The sequence below is a fragment of the Syngnathus typhle genome, linkage group LG22 (genome assembly GCF_033458585.1).
Source record: "Syngnathus typhle isolate RoL2023-S1 ecotype Sweden linkage group LG22, RoL_Styp_1.0, whole genome shotgun sequence".
NCBI lineage: Eukaryota > Metazoa > Chordata > Actinopteri > Syngnathiformes > Syngnathidae > Syngnathus > Syngnathus typhle.
This window is the reverse complement of record NC_083759.1, coordinates 60,177-84,424: the sequence shown is the minus strand read 5'-3', so window position 1 is coordinate 84,424 and position 24,248 is coordinate 60,177. Positions and strand designations below refer to the sequence as shown.

The window sequence follows — 24,248 nt, the reverse complement described above, 5'->3', positions numbered from 1 at the left end:
CGAGTTTGTTTGTTTTTTATTAGAAACATTGGCAGGCCTTCGGTTGCACAGTAAAAACTCTATTTGCAAAGACAGTTGTTATTTAGCAAAAAAAACTATAAACAGTGATATATATATATATATATATATTTTTTTTTTTTTGTACTTTACGTCAGTCACCTGCACTTTTTGGCACTTTTCAAATAAAATTCCCCGGTATGACACTCAAATGCAGATAAAGGCTGGTGATTGACATCCGATTGATGGCTTGAAAAAAATGGACAGGCAAACAGTCAAATAAAACAAATCCGGAGCCGATGGCTCATCATACGCAAAAGCAACGAGAGTCGGTCCTGAGAGCGAGCGAGCGAGCGAGCGAGCGGGCGCAAACGAAACCACAAGCTCCACTTGTCCATCGTATTCAGCGGCTTCTTCAGCCTGCAAGGCCGTGACGGAGCACTCGAGTGGTCCGGAAGAGCACGTGAGGTAGCTTTCTACTCTGAGGACGTCAGTCACATATGTCACGGGATGGACCAATCGAGTAGTCTCAGCACTGGAGCAGTGAGTCAGTCACGGGACCTTACCACGGCGGGCGGCCTTTGGCGGTGGCGGCAGAGCCGTGGTCACGGCGACGCATCAGGATCGGCCCAGACGCCTTGCCCCTGCTAGTCGTGACAAGAAGATGCAATTAGACAAGGAAAAGGCGCAGGGCACGCAGCTAAAGCGGACAACAGGTCAGGCATGCGAACAAACGTGCAACATTGAAGCGGCGACCGCGTGGGATCGGATCGGACCGGAGCAGACGTGACGATGAGCACCTGGGGGGTGATTTGGTTGGACTGCATGCGAGGTGACCCCACTGGTACCGTAGCTGGCTGGCGGGCAATTTGAACAGAGAATTTGGTTCAATTGGAGGAATTGGCAACACAACGGTTGGTTTTGCGCACGTGTGTGTGCACGTTTATTAAAGCAGACAACAGCAAAGAATACAAGCCAAAAGTGACGGCGGAGTCTTCCTCTCCAATAACAAGCATTACTTTGTGACAGTACAAATTGTGTTTTCAGTTAAACATGGCAAGCAGAGGCTGTAAAAACAGACAAAGGCTAGAAGCTAAAAGGAAGCATTTAAAAAGGAAGGGGAAAAAAACCCCACCAAACCGAGTGTGACTACTGTGGAATATTAAAATATGTACAAAAAGATCTCTTGCCAGACGTCATCAATTTGGAGCCAATGGGATCGATCGAGTCTCTAAGGAGGAGAAAAAAGCCAAAGAAAAGCCTAAGTGAAGTCTACTTCCACTGCTGCCCGAAAGAATCTTGATAAAATTCCTGGTTGTCAGATTGGTAGGCGGAATAGCTCGAGTGGTCGTCGCCTTGGAGCGGTTGCTGAGCGATGGGTTGGGAGCCCCAGTTGTGACTATTGGTCTGGCGCCGCTTGGAATCGGGTTGGTTGTACCCGTCGGCTTTGCGTTTCGCTCCTCCTACATTCGCACCGCGGACGCCCCGCGTACCACGTACCGCTCCTCGCCCTCGCGGCTGCGCGGAACCTCTGGCGCCGCGCCCTCCGTGCGCCGGTCCGGGTCCCGCCCCGCCGCGCTGAGAGAAGCTGCCTCGGCCTCGGGAAGGGCCGGCTTCGCCGCCGCGCCCTCGACCTGGAGAGGCTCCGCCCCTGGCACCCCTGCTACCGCCGCGGCCGCGAGCAGTTGCCTGGAACTCATCGTAGCCGTAGTAGGGGTCGTCATAGCCGCCGTGGTACTTGTGGTAGTCGTAGCCGTAGTAGTCGTAGTAGTCCTCAGAGCCGTAGTAGTCGGGCGTGTACGAGTAGCTGGCAACACCCCGTCTGCCGCCGCCTCTGCCCCTCCCTCTACCGGGAGGCGCCATGTGATGCGGGGGGGAATAATAGTAATAGTCGTCATACCTGAGGACAGACACGGTGGCTCCATCAAAAGAAAATCCGCAATCACAATAGTAGTACCAGTTTGGAATCGTCTCTCCCTCAGCTCAATGAACAGCTTTTTCTCCTTCCTGATTGATCCACTCGCCAGGTATTCCGACAGCGCTACAGAGACGGAGTTACGACGGAGCTCCCAGTCCCGTTTTTCCACGTGACTCCGCATTAGCAATCGTGACCTCTGAACCGGAGGTGGCTACGACCGAGCGAGGGACAGCTCAGGTGGTTTTTAGTGGCGAAAGCGTGCGCTTACATTTGTGTCTTGGCCGCCTGTCGCTGAGCTTTGCGTTCTTTCCTTTTCTGATCCGGTGGCTTGGCGAAGACTATCTCCACAGGCTCTCCTTCCAGCTCCTTGCCATTCATTTCAGCCAGCGCCTGAACACAGCACCAGTACGTACAAAGCGTGTGTGGCGTTTGCACGGTGGCGGCGGCGGCAACGCACATACCTTGACGGCGCCGTCGCGCTCTTCAAAGTGAACAAAAGCGTAATCTTTGAGCTTCTTCACTCGATCCACTTTCCCAAACTGACTGAAGCTGCTTTCCAGGATCTCTTCGGTGACGCTGTTGGCCAGATTGCGCACAAACAACACTTTGACCTGCAACAAGACGGCGGGCGTCAGACGGCAACGACGTTCCGTCAAAGAGCGGACGCAACGTTGGCTCCGCTACCTTGGCCATGACCTCGGGGTCCGGGTCCTCGATGGGGTCGGCCCACTCCACCGTCACCACGTTGTTCCAAACCTTTACCTTGCCGCTCATCAGGCGCCGTCGCGCCTGAGCAGCTGTTTTGTGGTCTTCGTACTCCAGGAAGCAGAAGCCTCTGTTCTTTTTCTTGTCGTCAGGCTGATGGTAGAGGATGACGTCACTGAGGCCCTCTGGGGGAACAGAACAGCCAGGACACGGCCGCATGATTGGCCGGACGAAGAGACGCACGCGGATCGGCACGCCGAGGACGACCGACCTGTGACCTTGGAGAACTCCTCCTCGATTTGCTCCTTGGTTTTGCTTTTGGGGATGGAGCCCACGAACAGACGGTTGTTGGCCACCGATATACACACGCCGATGTGCTTGCCCGGTCGGATCTCGCAATTGTTGCACTGCAGAAGTTCAAAGGAAGGAGCCATTCAGCCACCAGAGGGAAGAAGCGCATCCTATTCATGGTTCAAACTTTCCCGCCATCTCCTAGGACAGTGGTTCTTAACCGGGGGTGCGAGAATGCTTCCTAAGGGGGGCGAGGATACCCTGGGGAAAATTTACAGGTTTTCGGGGATAATGGTCGGTCGGGTAACCGAAAAAAGTGAAACATTTTGGAAATCAGGAAGTCATTGTGTTAATTGGCATTAGGGATAATGCTAATTAGGCCTTATAAAGTAAACCAATTATTATTATAATCATCATTTAGGGTTAGGGGTGTGAGAACTGGTTGGTGAATGGAATGTGGTGCGAACAAGGAAGAAGGTGAAGAACCACTGTCGTAGGAGGTTCAAAAGCCTCCCGGGCGGTGTCCGGCGGCACCATTGTCCCCGCGGCAATTCCAGCTTGAGCGCAGTCCGCTCACCAGCCTGACGGCCTCCTGCGCAGCCTCCTTGGTGCAGAAGGTGACAAAGGCGTATCCTCTGTTCAAGCCGCTCAGAGGGTCCATCATGAGGCGGAGGTCCCAAATAGGCCCCGCCTCCTCAAAGTGAGGAACCAGCTCATCTTCAAACAGGTCGCGGGGGATCTTGCCCACAAATATCTGCAACGGCAAGACACGGCGCGTCCGTCTCTCAAGTCGGCACACTTCCGAGCGAGCCGCAAATGGAGCGCTCGGGGCGGGCGCACCTCTGTTCCCACGGTGGGTTGAAGCCCCGTGTACACCGACTCGGGCGGCGGTCCGCCATACTTTCGCTGGCCCGTTGTTACATCCAGAGTGTAGTGGGTTCTGGCCAAGAGCTCTTTGATTTTGGCCTCATCGGGTCCTTTGGTGGCATCGGCGACCTTGGCCCCTTGCTTCTCACGCTGCCTGTACGTCTTCATCACTCCGCACAGATAGGCACTTTTGTTCTGGACACGAGAAAAGCATTGCAGGCCGGCGCCGTCCCTATCCCCATCGTCCCGCTTCAAAGGCATACCTGAACGTGAGACAGGTCGCTCTCTTTAAACTGGAGCAGGACCTGCAGGGCTCCCTCCTCGTTGAACTCCTTCAGAGCTTCGATGGCTCTTTCGTCCAGGTCGCTGTGTGCCACCAGACCTGAAGGAGGACAATAAAGACGACGCGGCGTGATCGAGCGGGCGAGCACGTAGCGCACCCGGAGGGCCGCCCTGAAGCTTCTCTCACTGGACCAACGCGGCCAGCGGTTGCTGTCTTTAGCACGCACGCACGCGCGCGTGTGTCTCGGAGTTCCTTCACCTGCGATGTAGAGCTCGTCCAACTTCTCAGCCACTTTCTGAGGCAAGTCGGCATCCAGTAAGGCCTGGAAGTGTTCCGAGCGGGAGGCGGCGGCCGTCGTCGTGTCCATTGGTTCCTCCGTCCCGTTCCCGTTGACGTGATCGGTGGCCATTCCCGGATACCTGCTGCGACGTTACAAAAGTTAACTATGCTGTCAATGATATCCATTTTGCCTGTCAGAAAGTTTCATGTCAAGTCAAGTTTATTTGCATAGCCCTAAATCACAAGCAGTCTCAAAGGGCTTCACATAGACAGAAATGGACAATTATTCTCAAAGCATCCCCTGATCTTAAGCTCCCAAAAGGGCAAGGAAAAACTTAAAAACCCCTACCGGGGGAAAATGAGAAACCTTGAGAAGGGACCACAGATGGAAGGATCTCCCTTTCAGGATCACCAGGTTGAAATGGATGCAGAGAGGGCACAAATGATACAACATGAAAATCAATGAAATAAAAAGTGGATGTCCATGTCAGAGCAGAGGGCTGCCGAAGGAGCCCTCATTTGTCCTGGCAGTGTCTTCGAGGAGGTTGAGCTGCAGTTCCCCCATCCTGAATTGGCCCACGAGAATCCAGATAGCCGCTGTCAGCATGGGTGCCACCTAACCACCTCCCCTCATCCAAATAAGTATTCAGGCCTGCTCCCAAATGGATCAAGATGTTATTGGAAGCGAGAGCAAAATTGCGCATCAAATTCCAACTATCGGGACACTGGAGAGAGAGTTCCTTCAAGATGGTGGCCAGAAACTGCTAGACCCTGGTGTCATGTCTGACGTTCATATTTGTTGCAGGAAAATGAAGGAGCCCAAGAGGCAGCGCAACCGGAAGCTCGCCTGTTCCATTACCGGGCGAGACACTCGAGCTACCTTTCCCTCGGTGTCGCTCGCTCTGGGTGCCGTGTTCGCCAGCGGTCGGATGGCGGTCTCCCCGGGCTTGGTTTAAAGGTACGTGACCTTGATGCATGATTCACATTGGCTCTCATCTGCTGCACAGGGGCAGCGAGTCAAGCTCATGAAATGGTTCAAACGTATTCTGAAAGAAGGGCCCGATATGGCAAAATTAAATCATTGAGGCTTCTCGGCCAATTGGTGGTTTTAAGCAATCTCGCTTCCTTTTCTCTATCGAGCCATAAGCATGCACAGAATGGAATCACAATTGGAGGCTCAACAACCCTAAGTAGCAGTACTGCAGTTTAGCACTTGGCCTACAGTACAAATATGGATCGTGGCCATAAGAGTGTTTATGACAAACCCAAAATGTACATGAGCTTAAAAAAGTTGATGGAAGGAGAAGCGATCCCAGGACCTTTTGTTTGGAAGAGCATTGCTCTCGCAACTGACCCAAACAACCACCTGCCTGACAGGCTGACATGGCTAACGCAGAGACCTGCAAAGTTCTGCACAAACTGAGCCTTCGTTATCTGTTGCAATACGTTGAATCAACCAGTGACATCCTCCACAAAACCAGAGCCCCCCCCCCCCCCCCCCCGGTTTGTTCACGTCACTGTTTTCGGACCCATGTACCAGCCGAATCGGAGCTTTGTTTGAACCCCCTTTTACTCTGGGCAAGCTGGTCCAGGATCGGCGGCCGGGGGGAGTGGGTTTCCTTCCTATTTTTAGCACAAAGGTCGGAGTTCACGAAATTGCTGTGGAATCCTCTAACGAAGGCCAAGGCCGACACCGTCCCTGGTTGCATTTTATTTCTGTATCGTCTTTATTCTTTAAAAGACAACGTGGGATGGATAATGTTGTAAATCGACTCGCTTTTCCACACAATTGCATCTGCTAGCCAACGTGCCTCTTCGCAAAGGCTTAGGAACGCTCGCTTGACGTTCATTCAAACTCATTTCTCACGGTCGGCCGCCCGCCGATACCCAAGTGTTGATGGCCCACGTGATGTGAGCGCGTTTAGGAATCAGACCCGGGAAGCGAGAGGGAGGGCAGCCAGGCGGGCAACCGGGTGGGCTGAGCTCGTCCTCAAAATGCCGGCTAGCAACGCACGACATACGCTAACGCGTACGTATCCGATATAGGTATGCATCAAGACTGCTTCCCGCGCGCCGCAGTGGCCGAGTTGAATAGAAAAGAAGACGAACCAGAGTCGTATGATACGATGCGGGTCCACCGGAAAGAGCGCGTTTGACGAAAAGTCGGCCGAAATTGGCAAGAAGTTAGTTTGGTGCCGACGCTCAGCTTCTTTCTCCTTCGGAACCCCACAACCGCCCCCCCCCCCCTCCCCCCTCGAATAAAAAGATGGCGCCGCCGCAGGCCTCAACGTACGGGGTCCTCGCGAGTGTTTTCCACGGGCTGCTCGCTCACTATTCTTACTCTTTCCGGTTCTCCTATTCCTCTATTACGAGTTTATAACACCTTCTCCGCAGTTCCTCCACCATTTAACGTACATTTGACACCTTTACCGGTTGTCAGTGTTTCGGGTTTGTTTGTTTATCCGTTGTCTTTTTTGGGTTGTTGTTTTTTAGCACTTTGACGCTAAAATGAAACGCCAAGCGCTTTGAACCCATTTTGCTTTAGAAGTCTGGTAAAAGCTAGCACCCTGCTGTTATAACATGCATCCAAACAGAGGGGGAAAGTCATTTGTTTTAGTCCATGAAGGAAAAACGTACGTCTGTCTAAGTCAAAAGGGAAGTATTTCCAGAAGGTGGCGGTAACGCGCCAGTGAGCTTTTTTCTTGGATGAGAAGAAATAATGGTGCGTCACGCGAGATTGAGTTGCTCGCCTTGCTATTGGCTGTGCGCGAAATTCAAACGCAGAGGAAGTCGTCAGCGAGTGTTCATTCGACGAACAGCTAGGAGGAACTGAAGTCAATAGACTAATATAGCTTTTCTTTACGCTTTATTTGTTAGTTATAGCTCGCCTAAACGAAATGGATGTGGCCTCTTGTTTAAAGTAAGTCGAGTGATCTGCGAGCTAGCCAGACGGTCGCACCGCCCGCCTTTCAGTTGACGTGTTATCGTCCAACCAGGACTCGTTTGTGCTTGGTTACTGCTGTTTTGTGTCGTTTTTGTTCTCTTGGCGTTTGCCTTGTTATGACTGTAAAAAGCGACGTTACGCTTCTGGTTGGGAAGGGCGTTCGTTGTTGGGATTCTCGATGGCCCAAATTCTTCTTGCCTCTTGCTTCATCCTGGTCGACTCATCTCGACCCGATGGCAGTGCAAGTACGGGTTAGACATAAGCAACTGCCAAAGCTGTTTTTTTAGGACCTATTCAGGAAGAAGTAGAAAGGTGCAATGCCGCATGAACGAAGCACGGGCGACTTTTACGTGGGCCAACTGTCTGCATCTGTCTGTCCGTACGTCCTTGTCCTGCATTATGACTAACCGACGTGTCTTTTGACCAGAGCGTTTGAGAGCAGTTTCGCCTCGTACATGGGAGATGACCCCCTGGACGCGTGGCTCAAGTGAGTCTCCTCGGCGCTTTAGTGCAGTGTCACAGCAGCCATCGGTACCTTTTTTCTCATCTGTGCCCTTGGCAGGTTTGTGGAGTACTTGGACCAAAGCGGCAGCGGTGAAACGGCGATGGTGCTCAAAAGGCTGGTGCAGAACTTTCTCGGAGTGGAGCGATATGCCGACGACGCCCGCTTTGTCAACGTGTGCATCAGATGCGTAAGGGGGTCTTTGGTGTGCGTGCGTGCGTGCGTGCGTGCGTGCGTGCGTGCGAGACAGGACAGTACAGTACAGGGTTCTGGTCAAGGCATCCTATCCTCATTTGTATGACTCTTAAAGACTGCGGGTGGTCTGAGGCCGCAGATCTGGCTCACATCGCTCCATCTCTACTCTAGCGCATCCCGACTAAAAAATGCTCTGACGGAAGTTTGTGGTTTGCAGGCCACCTACTTCTCGGAGCCCATTGCCCTGTTCCAGCACATCTTCAACAAGGGCGTGGGCACGCAGACGGCGGCGCTTTACGTGGCCTGGGCTCAGCAATTTGAGCGAAAAGCAATGATGGAGAAAGCGGACGTCGTTTACCTCAAAGCTCTGGAGAACCGAGCCCAGCCCGTCGACAGCCTCATGCGAGAGTACAGGTGAGAGCCGGGCCGGGCGCCGGCGACGGTGCCCATCCAGAGACCGACGGCTGCGACTGTGATCCTCAGGCAGTTTCAGGCTCGAATCAGAAGCCGGGCAGAGGTGTCGGGAGGTGAGTGGTCCGAGGTGTTTTGGTCCCACTGGGGGGCGACCCTCGCTCACGTGTTGCCGCCCGGATGTGATGCAGGAGATCCCGAGCCGTCGCTGGACAGCGCGCCCGCTGCTCCCGCCCAGGTGCTTGGCAATCATCTCAGCACCGTCAACGTACTTCACGAATATTCGGCAACCGCGGTCTTTGAATGAGATGCGGCCCCAACTCAACCTCCTTCTGCTCCTTCTCAGGCAGCTGCCGCCGCTGCCGAGCTCCCATCCAGTGGCGTCTGCACGTAAGTAATTGCCCAACGGTCACAGTGGGGCGAGATTCCGCCCAGCAGGGGACCACCCCAAAGCTTTGTGGGGAGGGACGGACCGCTTTGATGCAGCGTCCCTGGAAATTGGTTGGGCTATTTGAGCCTTGACAAATTATTAGATTATGTTTGCCCCTGGAATCCAAGCGCTAGCTCAAGGCAGCCTAAAAAAGGACCAACCCCGCTATGTGCTCGACTCTGCCCCGCAGAGTTTGGAGCGGTCCCGGCCGTGAGCCCGAATACGCCGACGGGGAGTTCGTGTCCATGTACTCCAAGGATGCGCTGGCGGCGCAAGGATCTGAGCTTTGCTTCGACGAAGTGCGAGCACGGGCGTACTGGCGGAAGCGGGAGGCCGAGGATCACCTGAGAACAAAGCGCAGAGCGGAGGGGTCACCGAGGTCGCCCCCGTGTCCCATTGCACCACCTGAAGCGGAGCGCTCCCTGGCGGCCGCCTCCTCGTCCCCCGCCGATGGGACGCCGAAGGTGAGATGTAGCGAGGGCGAGCGAGGAGGAAGCCAGCTGACTTGCGGCCGGCTGACTTGATTCTGCACCTCCCCTCCATGTTGCCCTATTTGAGACAGCCCTGCTCTCGCTCCATCTCCGTAGCGTGCGGGTGGGAGTGGAGCGCGTCAACTCTGCTTTTGCTTCTCCAGACATCTGCCACGGAAAATCCCTCGGCCCACCAGCCCCTCGACAGCGACTTTGGAGGGTCACCCGCGGCCCGCCGAGACCCGAGTCGGAGCCCCGTCTGGCGTGCGCCCGGCTCGGCCTTCCGGGGGAGCGCTTGCCACGACGCGCCCAACTTGCCGCCTTCGCCCACCGTCAACACCCGGGAGGCCTTGGGTGAGCAAACATTTGGAGTCGCCGGCGAGTTAGGGAAAGAAGCGTCGAGCCGTTTGACAGTGCCTTTCCCCCTTTTTAAAAATGAAGCCTTCCGAGGTCAGATTAGGCCTTTTCGTCGGGGAACGCCGACTCGAGATTGGAGCGTGACCGCAAAGAAGCTCGCTCGTATCTCGGGGCGCCAACGTCAACAATGGCACTTTTGCGTTGCAGACGTGATCATGGGAATGTTCCGGGACCCCACGCTGACTGAGGAGCTGTCGGGCGACACGTCAGACGATGCCGTCGGTAAGGAAGACTTCCAGCAGCAGCTGAAACTGAAAGGCAGCCAAACGGCCGTTGCTGTCATTCCAACCCACATGAGTGCCGTGTTTGCTTTTATCGCTGAATGGATTCATTCTTTTTGTGCTGCCACCACATTTCCATTTTCTTAGCCAATCAATTCGAAATCCCTTGCCCATTTCTTTGCCTGCCTGCCTAAGCCAGCCACTCTTTTCCAAAATGGCAAAACACGGACGGACAGCATGTTGTGGGCGAACTTGAAATGCCTCACTTGAAAAAGGTGTCAGATGACGCTGAACTGTCTCGCTGTGCTGCTTTTTCTGCTCGGCAGAGTCCGCCCTGCCGGGCAATTGGGCCCCCGCCGCCGCCGAGCCGTTGTTCATCTACCAGGATGACGTCAGGTCAGTCGGCAGACGACGGTCGACAGAATGCGACGTGCCAGCTTTCTCGCGCTTGTCTTGCAAGGCAAACTTGAAATGTTTGGCCAAGTCTGCTTTTTGTTTCTGGCTGGTTGCGATCGCGAGATGTGCGGCCCTCCCGGCCGAGTCGGCTTTTTGCTTCCGTCTCCTTGCGACGGTTGGCAACCGGGCGGCTGAAAATGGCGTTTATCTTTTGTCGCTCGCTGCGCAGTGCCGCCGCGTCCCACGCAGCGCCGGGCGAGAGCAAAGCCACGCGAGGCCGAGGCTTGTCGGAGAAGGCGCCGGCCGTCGTAAGTTGGAAAGCGTGGCCGTACGCAGGGGCGGGGGCTTTTTGTCTGGCTGTCGGGCCCACACCTTTGCCGCTCTCCAGGAAGCCCACGCGGAGGCTGCGGGGCGGGACCAGACGGCCGAGGGGATGAGCTGTTGGGACGAGGACCGGCTGGCGGCGTGTCCCAACAACACGGCCGACTTTGCCCCGGCGGCGCGCTGCGTGTCCACGCCCTTTGTGCGCAGAGGGATCGGCGACGCAGGTAAGGCCGTTGTCATTTCCGCTGAGGGGCGAACAATCGCGAGTGCTATCAAAGCATTGCCTTCTCGTCAGGGTTCGTTCAAGTGGCAGACGTTGAAGATTCCCTCGCCGTGCAAAAAAACAGCCTGCTCCAAAGTCAAGAAGGTGCACCACTGGCTGAGGTGGAGCCTCTTCCATCCAATGAGTTTATTTTCCCTGCCGTGTTTGCAGCGGACGTGACGTGCGCTGGCAGCGCGGCCGACCAAAATCCTTTCCTCCGACGGTGTCACAAGCTCAGGTGAGAGAGCACTTGTTTCCATGACACTTGCTGAATGTTTGCGCAAATGGCCCCTTTTCACATTTTGTCCCACACAGTCCCATCATGGAACAGAGCCCGCCTGACGTCTCGAGCGAGGGGCTGGCCGCCCACCGGCCGAGCGCCTTGTCTGTTACCTCGCCGGCCGTGCAAATGTCGCAGGACTCTGTAGCCGCCGTCCAGCTGTTTACCATCCCGGAGGATTTGCCACCCGTTGCCCCACAGGAACTCTGCAAAAGCACCTCTGCGGTAATTGCGAGTCCTGAAAAAGAGCCTTGTCGGCCCTCACCGCCGGGCCTCCGGCGGAAGACGCAAGCGCTTCTGTCCACGGCAGCTGCCCGACAAGGCGTGGCCGGTCCTGACGGCGATCTCCGCGACGGCGCTCGCCCTCCGTCCGATCCCTGGAGCGCCGAGCTAATCTCGGATTTGCTGTCGAGCGTGAGCCCGCCGCTCGCCTCGCACCCGCAGTTGGTCAACTGGCAGCGCGGGCTCCCCGACATCGGCGTCAAGAAGACCATCAGCATGGGTAACGACGACGACAACTGTGACAGCCTCGCTTAGCGTAGCCGCGCTAAGGCGGAGATGCTCACTGCCACAGGAACGGCGTCTCTGCGAGTGGACCGCGTCCTCGGCCAAGGAGCCTTTGCTACCGTTTACCTGGCCACTGACCCCGCCACCTCAGACAAGATGGTGCTGAAGGTAAGAGATGGCCCGCCCTAGAGCAGGAAGACCGGCGCAATGTGCAACACGCACACCCCGAGCGTCCCAGTTCCGGTTTGCTGTGGCCATTTCTTGCCCCTCTCCCAAGCCGGTCGAGCAGGCGGCGTCTCTTGGAAGAGCGGGTGACGCAGGCGGAGACCTCTGGATTGAAGCACAGTTCTTGATTGAAGCATATGCGTGTTGTGTTGCACAGGTGCAGAAACCCTCCAATCCGTGGGAGTTTTACATCCACACGCAGCTCGACCGGCGACTGTCGCCGTCCGTGCGTCATTTGTTCAGCCGCGTGCGATCGGCTCACATCTTCACTAACGGCAGCGTGCTGGTGGGCGAGCTGCACGCCTACGGCACCCTGCTGGTACGTCTGCTGCGACCCGCTCTGGCTCACGGGAGCACGCGACACGGACGGACGGTCGGCTCCCTTGACTTGGGAATCGTTCCGGTTGCGGGTCGACCGTGCAGAGTTTGGAGGCTTTTCGGCCGTTTGAGAAAGGAGCGATTTGAGTTCAAGTCTTAAGTCGTACCAAAAGACAAAGAAATGCCTCCCTGCTTGACACTCAGCGTTAAGGGTTGGATTGGGGATGCTGTGAGGAGCGGCGCCCCACAGTCATTACTAGCAATGTATAGCTTCTACTACGGAAGCTCGTCTGCGGACGACCAGACCTAAGTCAAGGGAGCGCCGCCGCTGCGTGCGTCGATTCCGTGGTCTTCAACGAGCAGTCCGCCGCATTTGAACGTCTTCCCGTCAGAACGCGGCCAACCTTTACAAAAGCCTGGGCGACAGAGTGATGCCCCAGCCGCTCGTCATCCACTTTGCCATTTGCATCCTGCGGATGCTGGAAGAACTGCACACCGCCCGCATCATCCACGCCGATGTCAAGCCCGACAACTTCATGCTGGGGCAAAGGTACGTACGAGCGGGCGCGCACCAGCGGGCGCGCACCAGCGGGCGCGCACCAGCGGGCGCGCACCAGCGGGCGCCGCTTTACAACGCCACCGCGCTGCGTCACGCAGGTTCGCGGCCGCCGACGACTTTGAGCCGGACCGCCCGGAGCCGGGCCTGGTTCTCATCGACCTGGGCCAGAGCATCGACATGGACCTCTTCCCGCCGGGCGCTGCCTTCACTGCCAGCTGCTTGACGTCGGGCTTCCGGTGCACCGAGATGCTCAGCGGCAAGCCTTGGAACTACCAGGTGAGACCAGACGTGCCGCTCATACCCGTCCCGAGGCCGTCATCAGCTGACACCGACGAGTGTTCAGAGTTGTTGACAATTCCCGCCACCTTAGTCGAGTTCACTTTATTTATTAACCTTGACCTCGGTACCAGCTGAAGAAACAAAACGTATTTAGGGGTGGGTGAGTTTGCACTTTTATGTTAGTAGTAGTAATAAATGACCGTTGTTAGCGACATCCCACAAAAATGAGGGAATGGTCTATATGCAACATTGCCATATCAAAATCTCTGCCAGTGGCTGGTTGCAAGTGAGCGCCACGCGGAAAGCGCAACAGCCCAGCGGGTGGCACTCAAAGCCACGCTGCTCGGATGGTGGTGTCGAGTTGACCGACCGTGCCTGTTGCAGACGGACCTGTTTGGCGCGGCGGGAACCATTCACGTGCTGCTGTTCGGAACGTACATGCAAGTGGTGCAAAACGACGGCGAGTGGCAGACCTGCGCCGCCTTCCGAAGGTATGTTTTCTGACTACGGCGGCGCCGGGCGCGTGTGCAAATTGTTGCGCTTCGGGCTTACGCTCGCCACGTAGCGCAGCGTTGACAGACAGACAGACAGATTGATCTTGCCACTCACTGAACACATCCAGAAAGTCATGAACCCAACTATATTGAAAAGGCAGAAATAAGAATGCATGTTGAACGGGAGTAGGATTTGGCGGAATGGCGCATTGTCGTTGTCGTCGTCGCTGTCCTCAGGATGCCTCACAGAGACATGTGGCTGCACTTGTTCCGCACGCTGCTCAACGTTCCCGCCTGCCGTCCGGCCCCCGACGCGCTGGCCGACCTTCGGCGCCGTCTAAGCGCCGTCCTGCAGCGCGACTACTGCAACAAGTTGGCGTCGCTTAAGCGCCGCCTGCTCGTCCTCCTGCTGCAGAGCTGCCAGGCCGCATCCCGCGCGTGACACCGCTGGGGGTGAGGCGCCAACTTCTGGGATGTGTTTATAAAGATAGAAAAGACAAAATGCGCAGTCGCGTTCGTTTCCTTGTCCACTAAAAACCCTTAAGTGAGTTTGACCGCTAGTCGTCGAGCTACCTAACAACATGAGACGCAGGGACTGTCGCAGCGACGGACTGTCTGAAGCCCAGCTTGAGATTGGATGAGTTCAAAACGTTTGCACATTTGTGTCTTCCAAATAATTGGGCTGAGAGACCCTGATGGAAGAATAGACACAGGCAGAACAAGAAAAGGCTCCTCCACTGGATCAACTTGACATTTGGACAAAAGTTTATTCTTCAAAAGTTTATTCGTGCGTAACGTGGGACGAGGTCATTTTGGTGTAGTCGTTTCGTTATTGTATGTCATGGGTCGAGCGTGTCAGAACAAATGTCAAAGTTAAATGATGCACCTCAACTAATAAAAAGCGATTTTATTGGCAGAAGCTGTACAATTCACACCTTTTGTATCCCTTCATCTGGGTCTTTTTTTTATTCTCGTGCAGCAATCTCTACAGAAAGCCTTTATATTGAGCTTTCATAAGAGTAAGAAATACAAGTGTTGTTTGCTCCAGCTGAGTCTAGCAACATCTTGATGGAAACGCGTCTGTCAACCTCTGCGGCGCGCTTTCATAAGAGTGAGAAATACAAGTGTTGTTTGTTTCAGCTGAGTCTAGCAACATCTTGATGGAAACGCGTCCGTCAACCTCTGCGGCGCGAAACGATGGAGCGCAGCGCAGGTCGCCAGCAGAGGGCGACGACGAGTGAACTGCCTAAACTAAAGCGCCATGATGAAGAAGAAGAGGAAGAAGAAAGCCCGGAAAAAAACAAGAGCGACAAGTTTGGAAGTAACTCTTTGAGTGTCCTCATTTTTGCTACTGTGGTTTCATAAAAAACAAAAGTGACCATGCGATACGTCGTTCAGGCAGGGTGCGATTTCAAATCCGGTGGTGCAGTTTATAAACGCGACAAACTCGAACGTTCCAACATTTTGAGTTGAGTTCCAAATGGGAACCGTTGCTAGATACAAAATGGGTTCTTTTCAAATGCCAATTCGACGCAAAGAATTCTAATAATAAATAAATAAAAGGTTGACGGTCAGGTGCCTTGATTGACCGCGACTGTTGTGTGTCGCGCACAGCCGAGGACGATGACCGCCGCTATGGCGACGAAGGTGTTCCGCAGCCCGGCTCGACACGGCTACGCGGTGGAGGCGTCGCCCTTCTTCCCTGGCAGGCTGGCGTGCGCCACCTCGCAGCACTACGGCATAGCAGGCACGTAGCAGCGGGCGCAAAGCTGACCTCTGACCCGCCCGCATCGTCTCTCTGCTCGCGCAGGTGGCGGCTCACTTTTGGTTCTGGATGAAACGCCGGCCGGACTGCGCCTCGTACGAAGGTAACACCTTTACCCGACGAAGCCCAAGTCAAGTCCAGCTGTTCCACTCAGTCTTTGTTTGACTGACATTTTGCGTGCGCGTCAGCTGGGAGTGGAGCGACGGCTTGTTCGACGTGTCGTGGAGCGAGGCCAACGAGCACGTGTTGGTGGCGGCCGGTGGCGACGGCAGCCTGCAACTGTGGGACGTTCATCACGGCGCCCCAATCGGGCTGGCCAAGGGGCACGCGCAAGAGGTTATGAGCAAATTGGTCTTGTGCAATTGCCAGGCACACAAGGTCCCAACGGAAACGTCCGTGTGCACAGGTCTACGCGGTGGACTGGAGTCAGACCAGAGGCGACGACGCCATCGTGTCGGGGTCGTGGGACCGCACCGCCAAAGTGGTGCGTGTGCTTTTTCTGCGTACTGTCTGTGTTTGGCCAATTTCCTGCTGTCACTTGTGACCTTTCACCCACTTCTCCAGTGGGACCCCGTCCTTGGCCAACCGCTGAGCACTTTCACAGGTCACCAGGGCGTCATCTACAGCACCATTTGGTCCCCTCACATCTCAGCGTGCTTTGCTTCATGCTCAGGTGATGCGCACACAAGGGGATGTCATGGAAGTATTTCAGCACAAGGGGGCACTGTTGACAAGCTAGAGTGCGTTGCTGAGCGTTATCAGCACGGGGCGGGTGGCGTTATCTGTCGGCAAAGTGGATTGAATGAATGTTCCAGATGAGATTTGGTGGTTTGTTAATCCACGTGCGCGCTTTGATTGCACGCAGTCGTCAACACTCGCTTGAACCCTGCCTCGTCCATTTGCGTGTTTGACTGTGTGTCCGTGTGTGTGTCTGTGTGTGTGTGTGTGAGAGAGAGAGAGAGAGAGAGAGTGGATGATTGTGCGTGTCTGCGATGGATGAATTTGACACACGTATGATGTCCTTTGCATTGTGCACATGCTCAACTGTGTGTGTGTTCCTTGGCGAGCCGCCGCCCACAGGCTGACAGGGAAAACGTCTGCCACTGCGGTTTGCCTTGAAGCAGCGCACGTGCTTAAAATGTCAGCTATCGCAACCCGGCAGCTCGCTAAGCCGCTTGCGTTAAGGTACCGTCGCGAGCGCACACTTTGCTTGTGCAATTGCTTTCAAACAAAAGGTCAGAAGCCCCCAATGTGCGTGTGGTTGTGTGTGCGCACGCGCGCGGGTAGGCGGGGGCTAGCATGCTACGTGTGCTGAGAAAGATTTAGTGACAAGGTGGCAGCGTCACCCCCAACTTGATTTGGCAGCTAAACTGTCTCAGGGCGTGTCTACTAAGGCTGCCTTTTTGTTTTTTCTTAGCGGCTCAGTCGGCCATCGGGCCTGGCTTTTTGTGCGCCAATCAGAGGAGCCCGCGTTTGTCCACTGCGAGAAGCAGCGCACGTTTGCACGGAGGCGGCCGTGTGCTGACGGCAACCTCACGTGGAATCCAATCGTCCCGAGCTGCGCTCTCTTCGACTTCCCGCGGCTAATCCCATCTCCGCTCGGAGAAGGACATCCGCGCGCGGCGTTGCGTGGGCGGTCGTGGAAAACGGCTTTGGAGAGGTCGGGGACGTCGTGACCCGTCGCTGCACCCGGTGGTGTCAAACGCCAAGAGGGAGAGGGCGCAAGCGGCTATGGCCGTTTCGACCATCTCTGTCAAATGGAAAGAGCCCAAAAGAAAGCAGAAGGCGGCTGAGTCCAAGCTTTGACCCTCATTGAGGTTCTTGACGACGACGGCGTCTCCGTTGGGCTGTCCCGGCAAGATGGCCACCGCCCTCGACGGGTGCCGTTAGATTTGAGCGTCATCTTCCTTACGTCACGTCGTGGCTTTCTTTGGGTTTCGTCGACATCCCCCGCGGCGGTAGTGGCCGGCCGCATCTCGGGAAAGTGCAGACGGTCGGGGTGAGCGAAATACGGGGGAGAGATTTGCGAATGAGCCGAGGGTCGCTGGCGCACGGCAGCAAAAGCGCCAGACGGAGATGCTGCGGCGGCGATGAAGGTGGCGGTCAGCCCGGAAGAGCCTCTTTGTCTCAAATGTGCGCCCTGTGGGCGATGGACGTCATCTGCCGCTCGCAAGCAAGCCTGCACACGTGCTTAAAGGCACATCCGCAACTTCCTTCCTCCCTCCCTCCCTCCCTCCCTCCTCGTGTGTGTGTGCACTCAGGTGACGGGACACTGCGAGTGTGGGACGTCAAGGCCGGTGCATGCCGATTGGCGGTCCCGGCGCACGACGGCGAGGTCCTGAGCTGCGATTGGTGCAAATACGATCAGGTGACTCGCTCATCGGTGCCATTGCCAGAGGCCTAAGCGGGCCTTGATTGACGGCCCGGTTTCACAAGAATGCGGGGCCCGGCCTCGGGGGCCGTTGCGCCACTTGTTCCATGAACGAATGACTTTTGCCATCTCCAAGCATCGGCCACAGCTCTCACCGGGTTTGGCACCTCTTGTCAGCGAGCGATAACGCGCTGTGTGCGCAGAATATCATGGCGAGCGGCTCGGTGGATGGCAGCGTGCGCGTTTGGGACCTGAGGAACCCCAGACGGCCCGTCAATCAAATGAGAGGCCACACCTCCGCCGTCCGTCGAGTCAAGGTGGGTGGCCGGATGATGGCGTCCGCAAGACCTCATCACGTGACACGTCTCTTTCTTCTTTGACACGTGCTTTGTGCATGTGTTCAGTTTTCTCCTTTTAGCGGCAACACGTTGGCGTCCTGCTCGTACGACTTCACCGTCAGGTGAGAAGCTAAGCCTTTGCTGCTCGAGCCAAGCGCACCCGCTCCTTTCGCAAACACTCGACGCATTTACGCCAATCGCTGGCAGGTGACAATGGGAGGCAAATGGTGGATTAGCATGGGAAAGAACCGTGCACCTTTAAAGACCTCTTTGTGGTCGCGTTTGGCAACCTGCTTGAACTTTGTTTTGGTGATCAGAGCGCAAACGTTTGGGCAAAGAGAGCCCTCGTCGTCTACTCCAAAAGCGTGTGCTCGTGATGAGCAGCTTGCGCACTGAGCCTCGCTCACGAACGAGGGTGGAGCTGGAGTGGGTGTCTCTGCTGAAGAAAGGGAGGAGTTTTGGATCGAGGACAGACAGCGAGCAAGCGGCAAGCCATAAAGGCTTGCCTGCAGACACCAGCCAACAGCAATCACACTAATTGAACCACTTTCTTAACTTTGTGTGCGTGCGTGCGTGCGTGCGTGCGTGCGTGCGTGCGTGCGTGCGTGCGTGCGTGCGTGCGTGCGTGCGTGCGTGCGTGCGTGCGTGCGTGCGCGCGCGCCCTTACGCAGCAAACCTTCCCTCCAGATTCATCCACTTTGCAAATGTGATTAAGTCAGAGTGAGCGACTGGACTGACTGCCTTGGGCCTGCCTCTCTGTGTGTCATGTAGTGGCAGGAGACAAGCGTGTCCAGTCCTTGCTCCGAGTGAGCTGGCCGCGAGACGGCCGCAAAGCGCTCGGAACGCATTGATGGCTTGCGGCGGCGCAAACGTACCGAAAACGTTCAAACGCTTTCACTCGAGCTTTCAAAAGTCTCCCAAAGAGCTTCACCCCCATATTTTAGTCATGCCTACTTGCACAACAAGTGATGCTCACAGTTGAAGAAGCAACACGCCATGCAGGAAGTGTTTGTCGTGGCCACTTTAGGCCCCAAAGGCATAAAGGGAACTCTGCCCGCCTGTTGGGGGGAAAAAAAAAAAAAAAAACACCGCCGATGACCTGTGCCGCTTTTGTCCTCTTTGAGGTTCTGGGACCGGACGAGGGACGGCGCCCCAGTGGACACCGTGGAACATCACTCGGAGTTTGTGTGCGGATTGGACTTCAGCCTGCACGTACGCGGCCAGGTATCTGCGCCCCAGCTAGCTCGGCGACAAACGCCACCCTAGCTCGACAGCACGATTTTCCTAAAGATCACGCGACCGCGCCGCAAATCGCAGCCGTTGCTCACCGTGCGAAAAAGGAAAGGGCTTCTTCGGCGAGATCGACTGCATCGGCGCACGCGCGCCTCCGATGCTGATGAGGGATCCATCCATCCATCCATCCATCCATCCATCCATCCATCCGCGGAGTTCTTTGGCAGTTGACCAATGTCACTGCATGACACCGCTGGCGTAACCTTTGGACTGCCGCCTATAGGTGCTGGACTGCGCCTGGGACGAGACGATCAAGATCTACACACCGCCGAATTTGTCTGCCGGCGCGGCGCGTCTGTGAAAAGGTCACGCCCCCGATGACGAGGACACCCCGACGCTGCTGTGTCATTGAGTCCCAGCGGGTCTTGCAACGCTGAGGGAGCCCAAGGCGGCAGCGGTGGGTGAGAAAGGCAAACGGATGGCCACGTCCAGCTCCCCGACTGTTAGCGGACTCGACTGAAGGAAGCTTCCGTTTGGGACGGCTGGGTGCTGGCCGAATGCAGCTTTGGAATGTTCATTTGCACATTGGAGATGTCCAAACGAGAGCTTCTTCAACTCTTGCGCACAGGGCTGGCGGGCTTGGTGTGTGTGTGTGTGTGTGTGTGCGCGTGTGCATGCATGTGTGCGTGCGTGCGTGTGTGCGCGTGCGTGTGTGTCAGGCTCCTAATGGAAGTGTTTGATGTTTCTGTTCAAATGAGCGTCTGCTAATCTTGGAGCAACAATAAGCCCCCCCAGTGGGCCTGCTGCTAATCTTCTGGCCGGGTTAATTGGAAGCCTGCCTCCCATCGTCCCCACCACATGACCTCAGTGATTTCCTGATCAACATTTTCAATTAAAACTATCAAAGGTAACTCGTTTTCATTGCCGTCGTTTATAATCGGGCTGGGCTGGGGGGTGGGGTGGCGGCACCCCTTCCTCCCTCCCTCCTTTTCCTCCCTCCTCTCCCTCTGCAGCATGTTGCCTCGGCTTCCAGGGGATCCCTCATATTCCACACCCCCTAAACTTGGGCGTCAGAGGAAGACTGCACGTGTGTGAAAATGAACGTTGCTTTGCTCGTGCGTGCGTGTTTACGTGTGGATGTGCGTGTGCGAACTGGAGCTTATGGGACTGGTTGAGTGACTGTAAAAATGTGAGTTTGTGTGCCAATGGTGATGCGCTGTAGTCTGTTTTAGCGCGGCTGTTGAAACGCCCGCCCGCCCGCTGTCTTTCCAAGAAGCCTCTCCGACACTAAAAAGGAGATTGCGCGTGCGCCTGTCGGGGTAGGAAGGGTCCCTCCCCCGAGCACCGGAGACCGCCCCCCCCCCCCCCCTCACTCACTCACCCCGCTGCGGCGCTGCTCCGCTCCGCTCTGAAGTTTGCTCGGCGGACGATGGAGGCGGTGCGCGGGCGATTGCCGGGCATCCTGGTGGCGGTGGCGCACGGCGTGTTTTCGGGGAGCCTCAATATCCTGCTCAAGTTCCTCATCAGCAGCCTGCACTTCCGCTTCCTCACGCTGCTCCAGCTGTGCACGTGCAGCGTTGCCGCGATTGGCTTAGAGATCCTCCGGAGGCTTGGGAGGGTCTCCGTGCCCCCCTTCAGCCTCAGCCTCTCCAAGGTAAGGCCGACTCAACTTGCTCACGAGCACCCGCACTTGTTCGAGTTGTAATGCGGCGGCGTGACAACTTAGGCCTCGTCGAGCCAAGTGATGATGGTGATGATGATGATGATGATGATGGTGATGGTGATGGTGATGATGATCGTGATGATGATGATGGTGATGATGATGATGATGATGATGATGATGATGATGGTGATGATGAAGCTCGACACTTACGTCTGTACTTGATGCTCTTTGTCTGTGTGGCCGAGAAAGTGTCCTCCGCCAACTTGCACTTGCCGCAACATAGCTCACGTTCAGCTCTGCGGGCGAAATAGCGTCCGGCTCATTTGTGGATGTATTGATCGTGCATAAATCCACGGATCGTAGCAGTTAGCACATCTTCATCGTCACCACTTCTGCACCCGCGCGTCCGCGCGCTTCTGTGAGATGCGCGTGCTTTCGTGTGCGCGTGTCAATTGGACAAGATTTGAATGGGAAGACGCAGAGGCTCGCTCTACTTGCAGGCCAGGTGCGTGTTGGAGTGGCAAAAAAAAGTTCTGTCCTCATGCTCGCTCATGACTCGGTGAACCTTCTCGAACAGTTCAATATTGACTTTGGTTTTGTCTCAAGGGGGAGTGAGACTATTGAAAGCAAGCTGGCCTGGCAAGTGGCTGCATGTGGCATAGCTGGAAGAAGCGCCACTTGATTGCTCGCTCGCTCGCCTGCTCATCACCCATCATCATTTTGCCCCCCCCCACGCAGGAGTTTGCGCCGGTGTGCATCCTGTCGACGCTGCAGTCGACGCTGACGCTGTGGTCACTACGCGGCCTGAGCCTGCCCATGTACGTGGTCTTCAAGCGTTGCCTGCCGCTCTTCACGCTCGCCATCGGCGTCTGCGTTCTCAGGAACAGCGTCCCCTCGCCCGGCGTGCTCACCGCCGTCGCCATTACCACTGGGGGCGCCGCGCTCGCCGGTAAGCCGCCTTATGGTCACTCACTTGACCATGCAGTAATTGCAGCAGCAGCATCTCTGCGACAGGGGCGGGAGACCTGAGCGGCGACCCATTTGGATACGTGACGGGCGTCCTGGCGGTCATCATCCACGCGTCATACCTGGTCCTCATCCAGAAGACCAGTCTGGACAGCCAGCACGGACCCCTCACCGCGCAGTACGCCATCGCCGTGATGGCCACTCCGGTAGGGCAGCCGGCGTGCGTCGACGTCTGAACGCTTCCTATCCATCCACTTGTTCCTGTCAGGTCCTACTCGTGTGCGCTGTGGTCTCATCAGACGCCGTGGCCATGTGGTCATACCCCGGCTGGAACGACGCTCGCGTCGTGACCCTGTTCCTGTCCAGCGTGGCCATCGGCTGCGCCATGAACTTCACCACCTACCACTGTACCTACCTCAACTCGGCCGTCACCACCAGCTTCGTGGGTGTGGTCAAGAGCATTGTCACCATCACCGTGGGCATGGTGGCCTTCGATGACGTGGCGCCAACCGCGCTCTTTGTGGGCGGCGTGGTGGTCAACACCGTGGGCTCCGTCACCTACTGCGTGGTCAAATTCTTTGAGATCAGGAAGAAAGGTTCCTACGAGCACCTGGAGGGCGGCACCAAGGACGCGGCGGTCCCACCCAGCGAGCGCCACAAAGCCTCACAAGGGGGCGATGCCCACCCGGTGGAAGCAGGTGTCAACTGTGGGGCGGGGGAAGCAGGTGTCGACCCTGGGGCTGGGGAAGCAGGTGTTGACCGTGGGGTGGGGGCTGTGGCCTCCCGCCTGATGATGGAGAAGAACGCGGTGCAGATGCAAGGGGAGCGCCTTCAAAGGAAGGTCGTTGGCGCCGCTTCGGGGCAGGCGGCGGGGAACTACGTCGGGGTGTGGCGCTCCATCAGGCAGATGCACGTCACCAAGGACGATGGGCTGATCGAGAACATGGAGCAGCAGAGCCCCTGAAGGCCGGCGAGCCGGCTAAACGCACCGCGCTTCCTGTTAGCGTCAAAATAAAAGCCCGAGACGAGACAGAGAGAGACACCACGAGTCTTTTGGGTGAAAAGCCAAACAGCAAACGAAAAGGGTCCAGTTGCTTGCCGAGTCCGACGGGGCCGTGCCCTTTTGTTTGTTTGTTTGTTTGTTTGTTTGTTTTCCTCGCAGATGCCTCGACTTGGGTTTGGCGAGGCTGAGCAAAACCCCGGCCGTCTCGAGAGCTTTTATGCTGACGCTGACAGGAAGCGAGGTGACGACGTCGCTAGCACAACGAAAGCTAAGGTTTGCCTGAGCCCTGCGCGACTCCCCGCGCTCCAGGCCTTACTTTCTAAAAGGAAATAAGAAGCTATGATTGCTATTGATTTTTCTCAGACATCTTTTAACGCTACAAGATGAGCGAGCGTAGGTGACGATGAGCAACACCAAAACGCCCGCGGCCACAGCGTGTGTGCGCCCGCCCGCGCGCATGCGTGTGTTTGAGCACCTGCGTGTACAATTGTGTGCTCGCTTTTGTCTACCTTTGTATGTGCGTGCGCATGTCCCTAATTATATTTGCCTCTGTATGTGCACGTGTTTCTTTGCGTGTGTGTGTGTGCACTCGCCGTCAGCGAGAGTGCATGCCAAAGTAACCTTGTTGTGACACACGTGAGAGCTATTGAGAGCAGGTTGCCTTAGATTGAAGTTTGTCCTGTGTGTTTTGGTGAAGAGGAAATGTTGTCCGCATGATGACGAGCAGTTGTTCCTGAATCCTTCATTAAAAATAATGACGTGTGACGTGCAGCTGCCACGGAACAAGATGCCGTTTGTGTGTGGAGGAAGAAGGAGAGCAGAGAGGAGGGAGTTGCAGTAGAAAGCAAGCACGCCATGTTCCCGCCTGGGAAAATGGCCACGTCGGTGTAAGCGTCGGCCCCGCAATTTTCCTGTCGACGATGACACTGACGAGCCAGCGATCCCCTTGCAGTAAATCTTTCGGCTTTCACTTTCCTTAGCCACCAATCTCCCCCCTTTCAAATTGCCTACCGTTCTTTTTGTACTCTGATTGGTGCCTTGGAGCAAAACTTTGCCGGGCGGTACGCAGCACAGCACGCACGCACGCACGCACGCGCGCACGCTGACACGTCGCAGGGTGGCGGTTTGAACCCCCGGTTTAGCTTTTTGAAGAGCGAGCAATTGTCGAGAAGGCCAACTCTTCCTCGACTACGGGGCCAGGCTTACGCCCAGTCCGCCGTTTGTCCATAATCAAACTGACGTTGGCCGGCGACCAATTTGCTGCTAGTCTCCATGTGACACTGATTGGCTGGCGACCATTCCAGGCCAGCGTGTCCCGTGCTTCATGCCCAAAGT

At 56.1% G+C, this 24,248-nt stretch overlaps 4 protein-coding genes across 11 annotated transcripts; 3 read left to right on the top strand and 1 right to left on the bottom strand.

Moving 5' to 3' along the window:
• Positions 1-120: 120 nt before the first annotated feature.
• Positions 121-4,779, bottom strand: LOC133146944 (heterogeneous nuclear ribonucleoprotein Q-like). Of its 3 annotated transcripts, none has more exons than XM_061271064.1 (10): positions 4,320-4,470; positions 4,042-4,160; positions 3,752-3,973; positions 3,489-3,665; positions 2,892-3,027; positions 2,600-2,805; positions 2,377-2,526; positions 2,184-2,305; positions 1,498-1,897; positions 121-644 (listed from the first exon to the last, which is right to left on the bottom strand). In XM_061271064.1, the coding sequence occupies exons 1-10, from the start codon at positions 4,468-4,470 to the stop codon at positions 603-605; spliced, it is 1,725 nt and encodes a 574-aa protein (XP_061127048.1). In that variant the 3' UTR covers positions 121-602. The 3 variants fall into 3 exon arrangements, with proteins under 3 accessions (XP_061127048.1, XP_061127049.1, XP_061127047.1); XM_061271065.1 differs by having other exon boundaries at positions 121-641; XM_061271063.1 differs by lacking the exon at positions 121-644 and adding an exon at positions 4,690-4,779 and having other exon boundaries at positions 913-1,897; positions 4,320-4,480.
• Positions 4,480-15,148, top strand: bub1 (BUB1 mitotic checkpoint serine/threonine kinase). Of its 5 annotated transcripts, none has more exons than XM_061271047.1 (22): positions 4,480-5,298; positions 7,712-7,771; positions 7,847-7,976; positions 8,199-8,395; positions 8,465-8,508; positions 8,584-8,630; positions 8,739-8,782; positions 9,013-9,286; positions 9,457-9,646; positions 9,857-9,931; positions 10,257-10,326; positions 10,556-10,634; positions 10,715-10,874; positions 10,946-11,017; positions 11,084-11,150; positions 11,228-11,694; positions 11,767-11,867; positions 12,082-12,243; positions 12,635-12,792; positions 12,900-13,077; positions 13,465-13,571; positions 13,812-14,493. In XM_061271047.1, exons 2-22 carry the CDS (start codon positions 7,740-7,742, stop codon positions 14,014-14,016), a joined length of 2,859 nt encoding a protein of 952 aa, XP_061127031.1. In that variant the 5' UTR covers positions 4,480-5,298; positions 7,712-7,739; the 3' UTR covers positions 14,017-14,493. The 5 variants fall into 5 exon arrangements, with proteins under 5 accessions (XP_061127031.1, XP_061127030.1, XP_061127034.1 ...); XM_061271046.1 differs by lacking the exon at positions 4,480-5,298 and adding an exon at positions 6,226-6,386; XM_061271050.1 differs by lacking the exon at positions 4,480-5,298 and adding an exon at positions 6,922-7,062.
• pex7 (peroxisomal biogenesis factor 7) lies at positions 14,728-20,192 on the top strand. Of its 2 annotated transcripts, none has more exons than XM_061271075.1 (11): positions 14,728-14,895; positions 15,189-15,321; positions 15,385-15,442; positions 15,528-15,675; positions 15,746-15,823; positions 15,904-16,012; positions 17,601-17,707; positions 17,914-18,027; positions 18,115-18,170; positions 19,173-19,272; positions 19,565-20,192. In XM_061271075.1, the coding sequence occupies exons 1-11, from the start codon at positions 14,836-14,838 to the stop codon at positions 19,640-19,642; spliced, it is 1,041 nt and encodes a 346-aa protein (XP_061127059.1). In that variant the 5' UTR covers positions 14,728-14,835; the 3' UTR covers positions 19,643-20,192. The 2 variants fall into 2 exon arrangements, with proteins under 2 accessions (XP_061127059.1, XP_061127060.1); XM_061271076.1 differs by having other exon boundaries at positions 14,854-15,042.
• Positions 20,061-23,678, top strand: slc35d3 (solute carrier family 35 member D3). Its single transcript, XM_061271068.1, has 5 exons — positions 20,061-20,188; positions 20,696-20,935; positions 21,683-21,893; positions 21,959-22,116; positions 22,179-23,678. Exons 2-5 carry the CDS (start codon positions 20,711-20,713, stop codon positions 22,872-22,874), a joined length of 1,290 nt encoding a protein of 429 aa, XP_061127052.1. The 5' UTR covers positions 20,061-20,188; positions 20,696-20,710; the 3' UTR covers positions 22,875-23,678.
• The last annotated feature ends 570 nt before the right edge of the window (positions 23,679-24,248 follow it).

Excerpts from the sequence above, each read along its gene's own strand:
- LOC133146944 (XM_061271063.1), bottom strand. The coding sequence starts at position 4,470 with ATGGCCACCGATCACGTCAACGGGAACGGGACGGAGGAACCAATGGAC. Across the intron at positions 3,028-3,488 it reads CGCAGGAGGCCGTCAGGCTG|TGCAACAATTGCGAGATCCG; the intron begins GTGAGCGGACTG and ends GAACTTCTGCAG. Across the intron at positions 2,306-2,376 it reads AGCGCGACGGCGCCGTCAAG|GCGCTGGCTGAAATGAATGG; the intron begins GTATGTGCGTTG and ends TGCTGTGTTCAG.
- bub1 (XM_061271045.1), top strand. The coding sequence starts at position 7,238 with ATGGATGTGGCCTCTTGTTTAAA. Across the intron at positions 11,151-11,227 it reads CGACGGTGTCACAAGCTCAG|TCCCATCATGGAACAGAGCC; the intron begins GTGAGAGAGCAC and ends TGTCCCACACAG. Across the intron at positions 11,868-12,081 it reads CAGACAAGATGGTGCTGAAG|GTGCAGAAACCCTCCAATCC; the intron begins GTAAGAGATGGC and ends TGTGTTGCACAG.
- pex7 (XM_061271075.1), top strand. The coding sequence starts at position 14,836 with ATGATGAAGAAGAAGAGGAAGAAGAAAGCCCGGAAAAAAACAAGAGCG. Across the intron at positions 15,322-15,384 it reads GCAGCACTACGGCATAGCAG|GTGGCGGCTCACTTTTGGTT; the intron begins GCACGTAGCAGC and ends CTGCTCGCGCAG. Across the intron at positions 15,443-15,527 it reads GGACTGCGCCTCGTACGAAG|CTGGGAGTGGAGCGACGGCT; the intron begins GTAACACCTTTA and ends CGTGCGCGTCAG.
- slc35d3 (XM_061271068.1), top strand. The coding sequence starts at position 20,711 with ATGGAGGCGGTGCGCGGGCGATTGCCGGGCATCCTGGTGGCGGTGGCG. Across the intron at positions 20,936-21,682 it reads TCAGCCTCAGCCTCTCCAAG|GAGTTTGCGCCGGTGTGCAT; the intron begins GTAAGGCCGACT and ends CCCCCCACGCAG. Across the intron at positions 22,117-22,178 it reads TCGCCGTGATGGCCACTCCG|GTCCTACTCGTGTGCGCTGT; the intron begins GTAGGGCAGCCG and ends TGTTCCTGTCAG.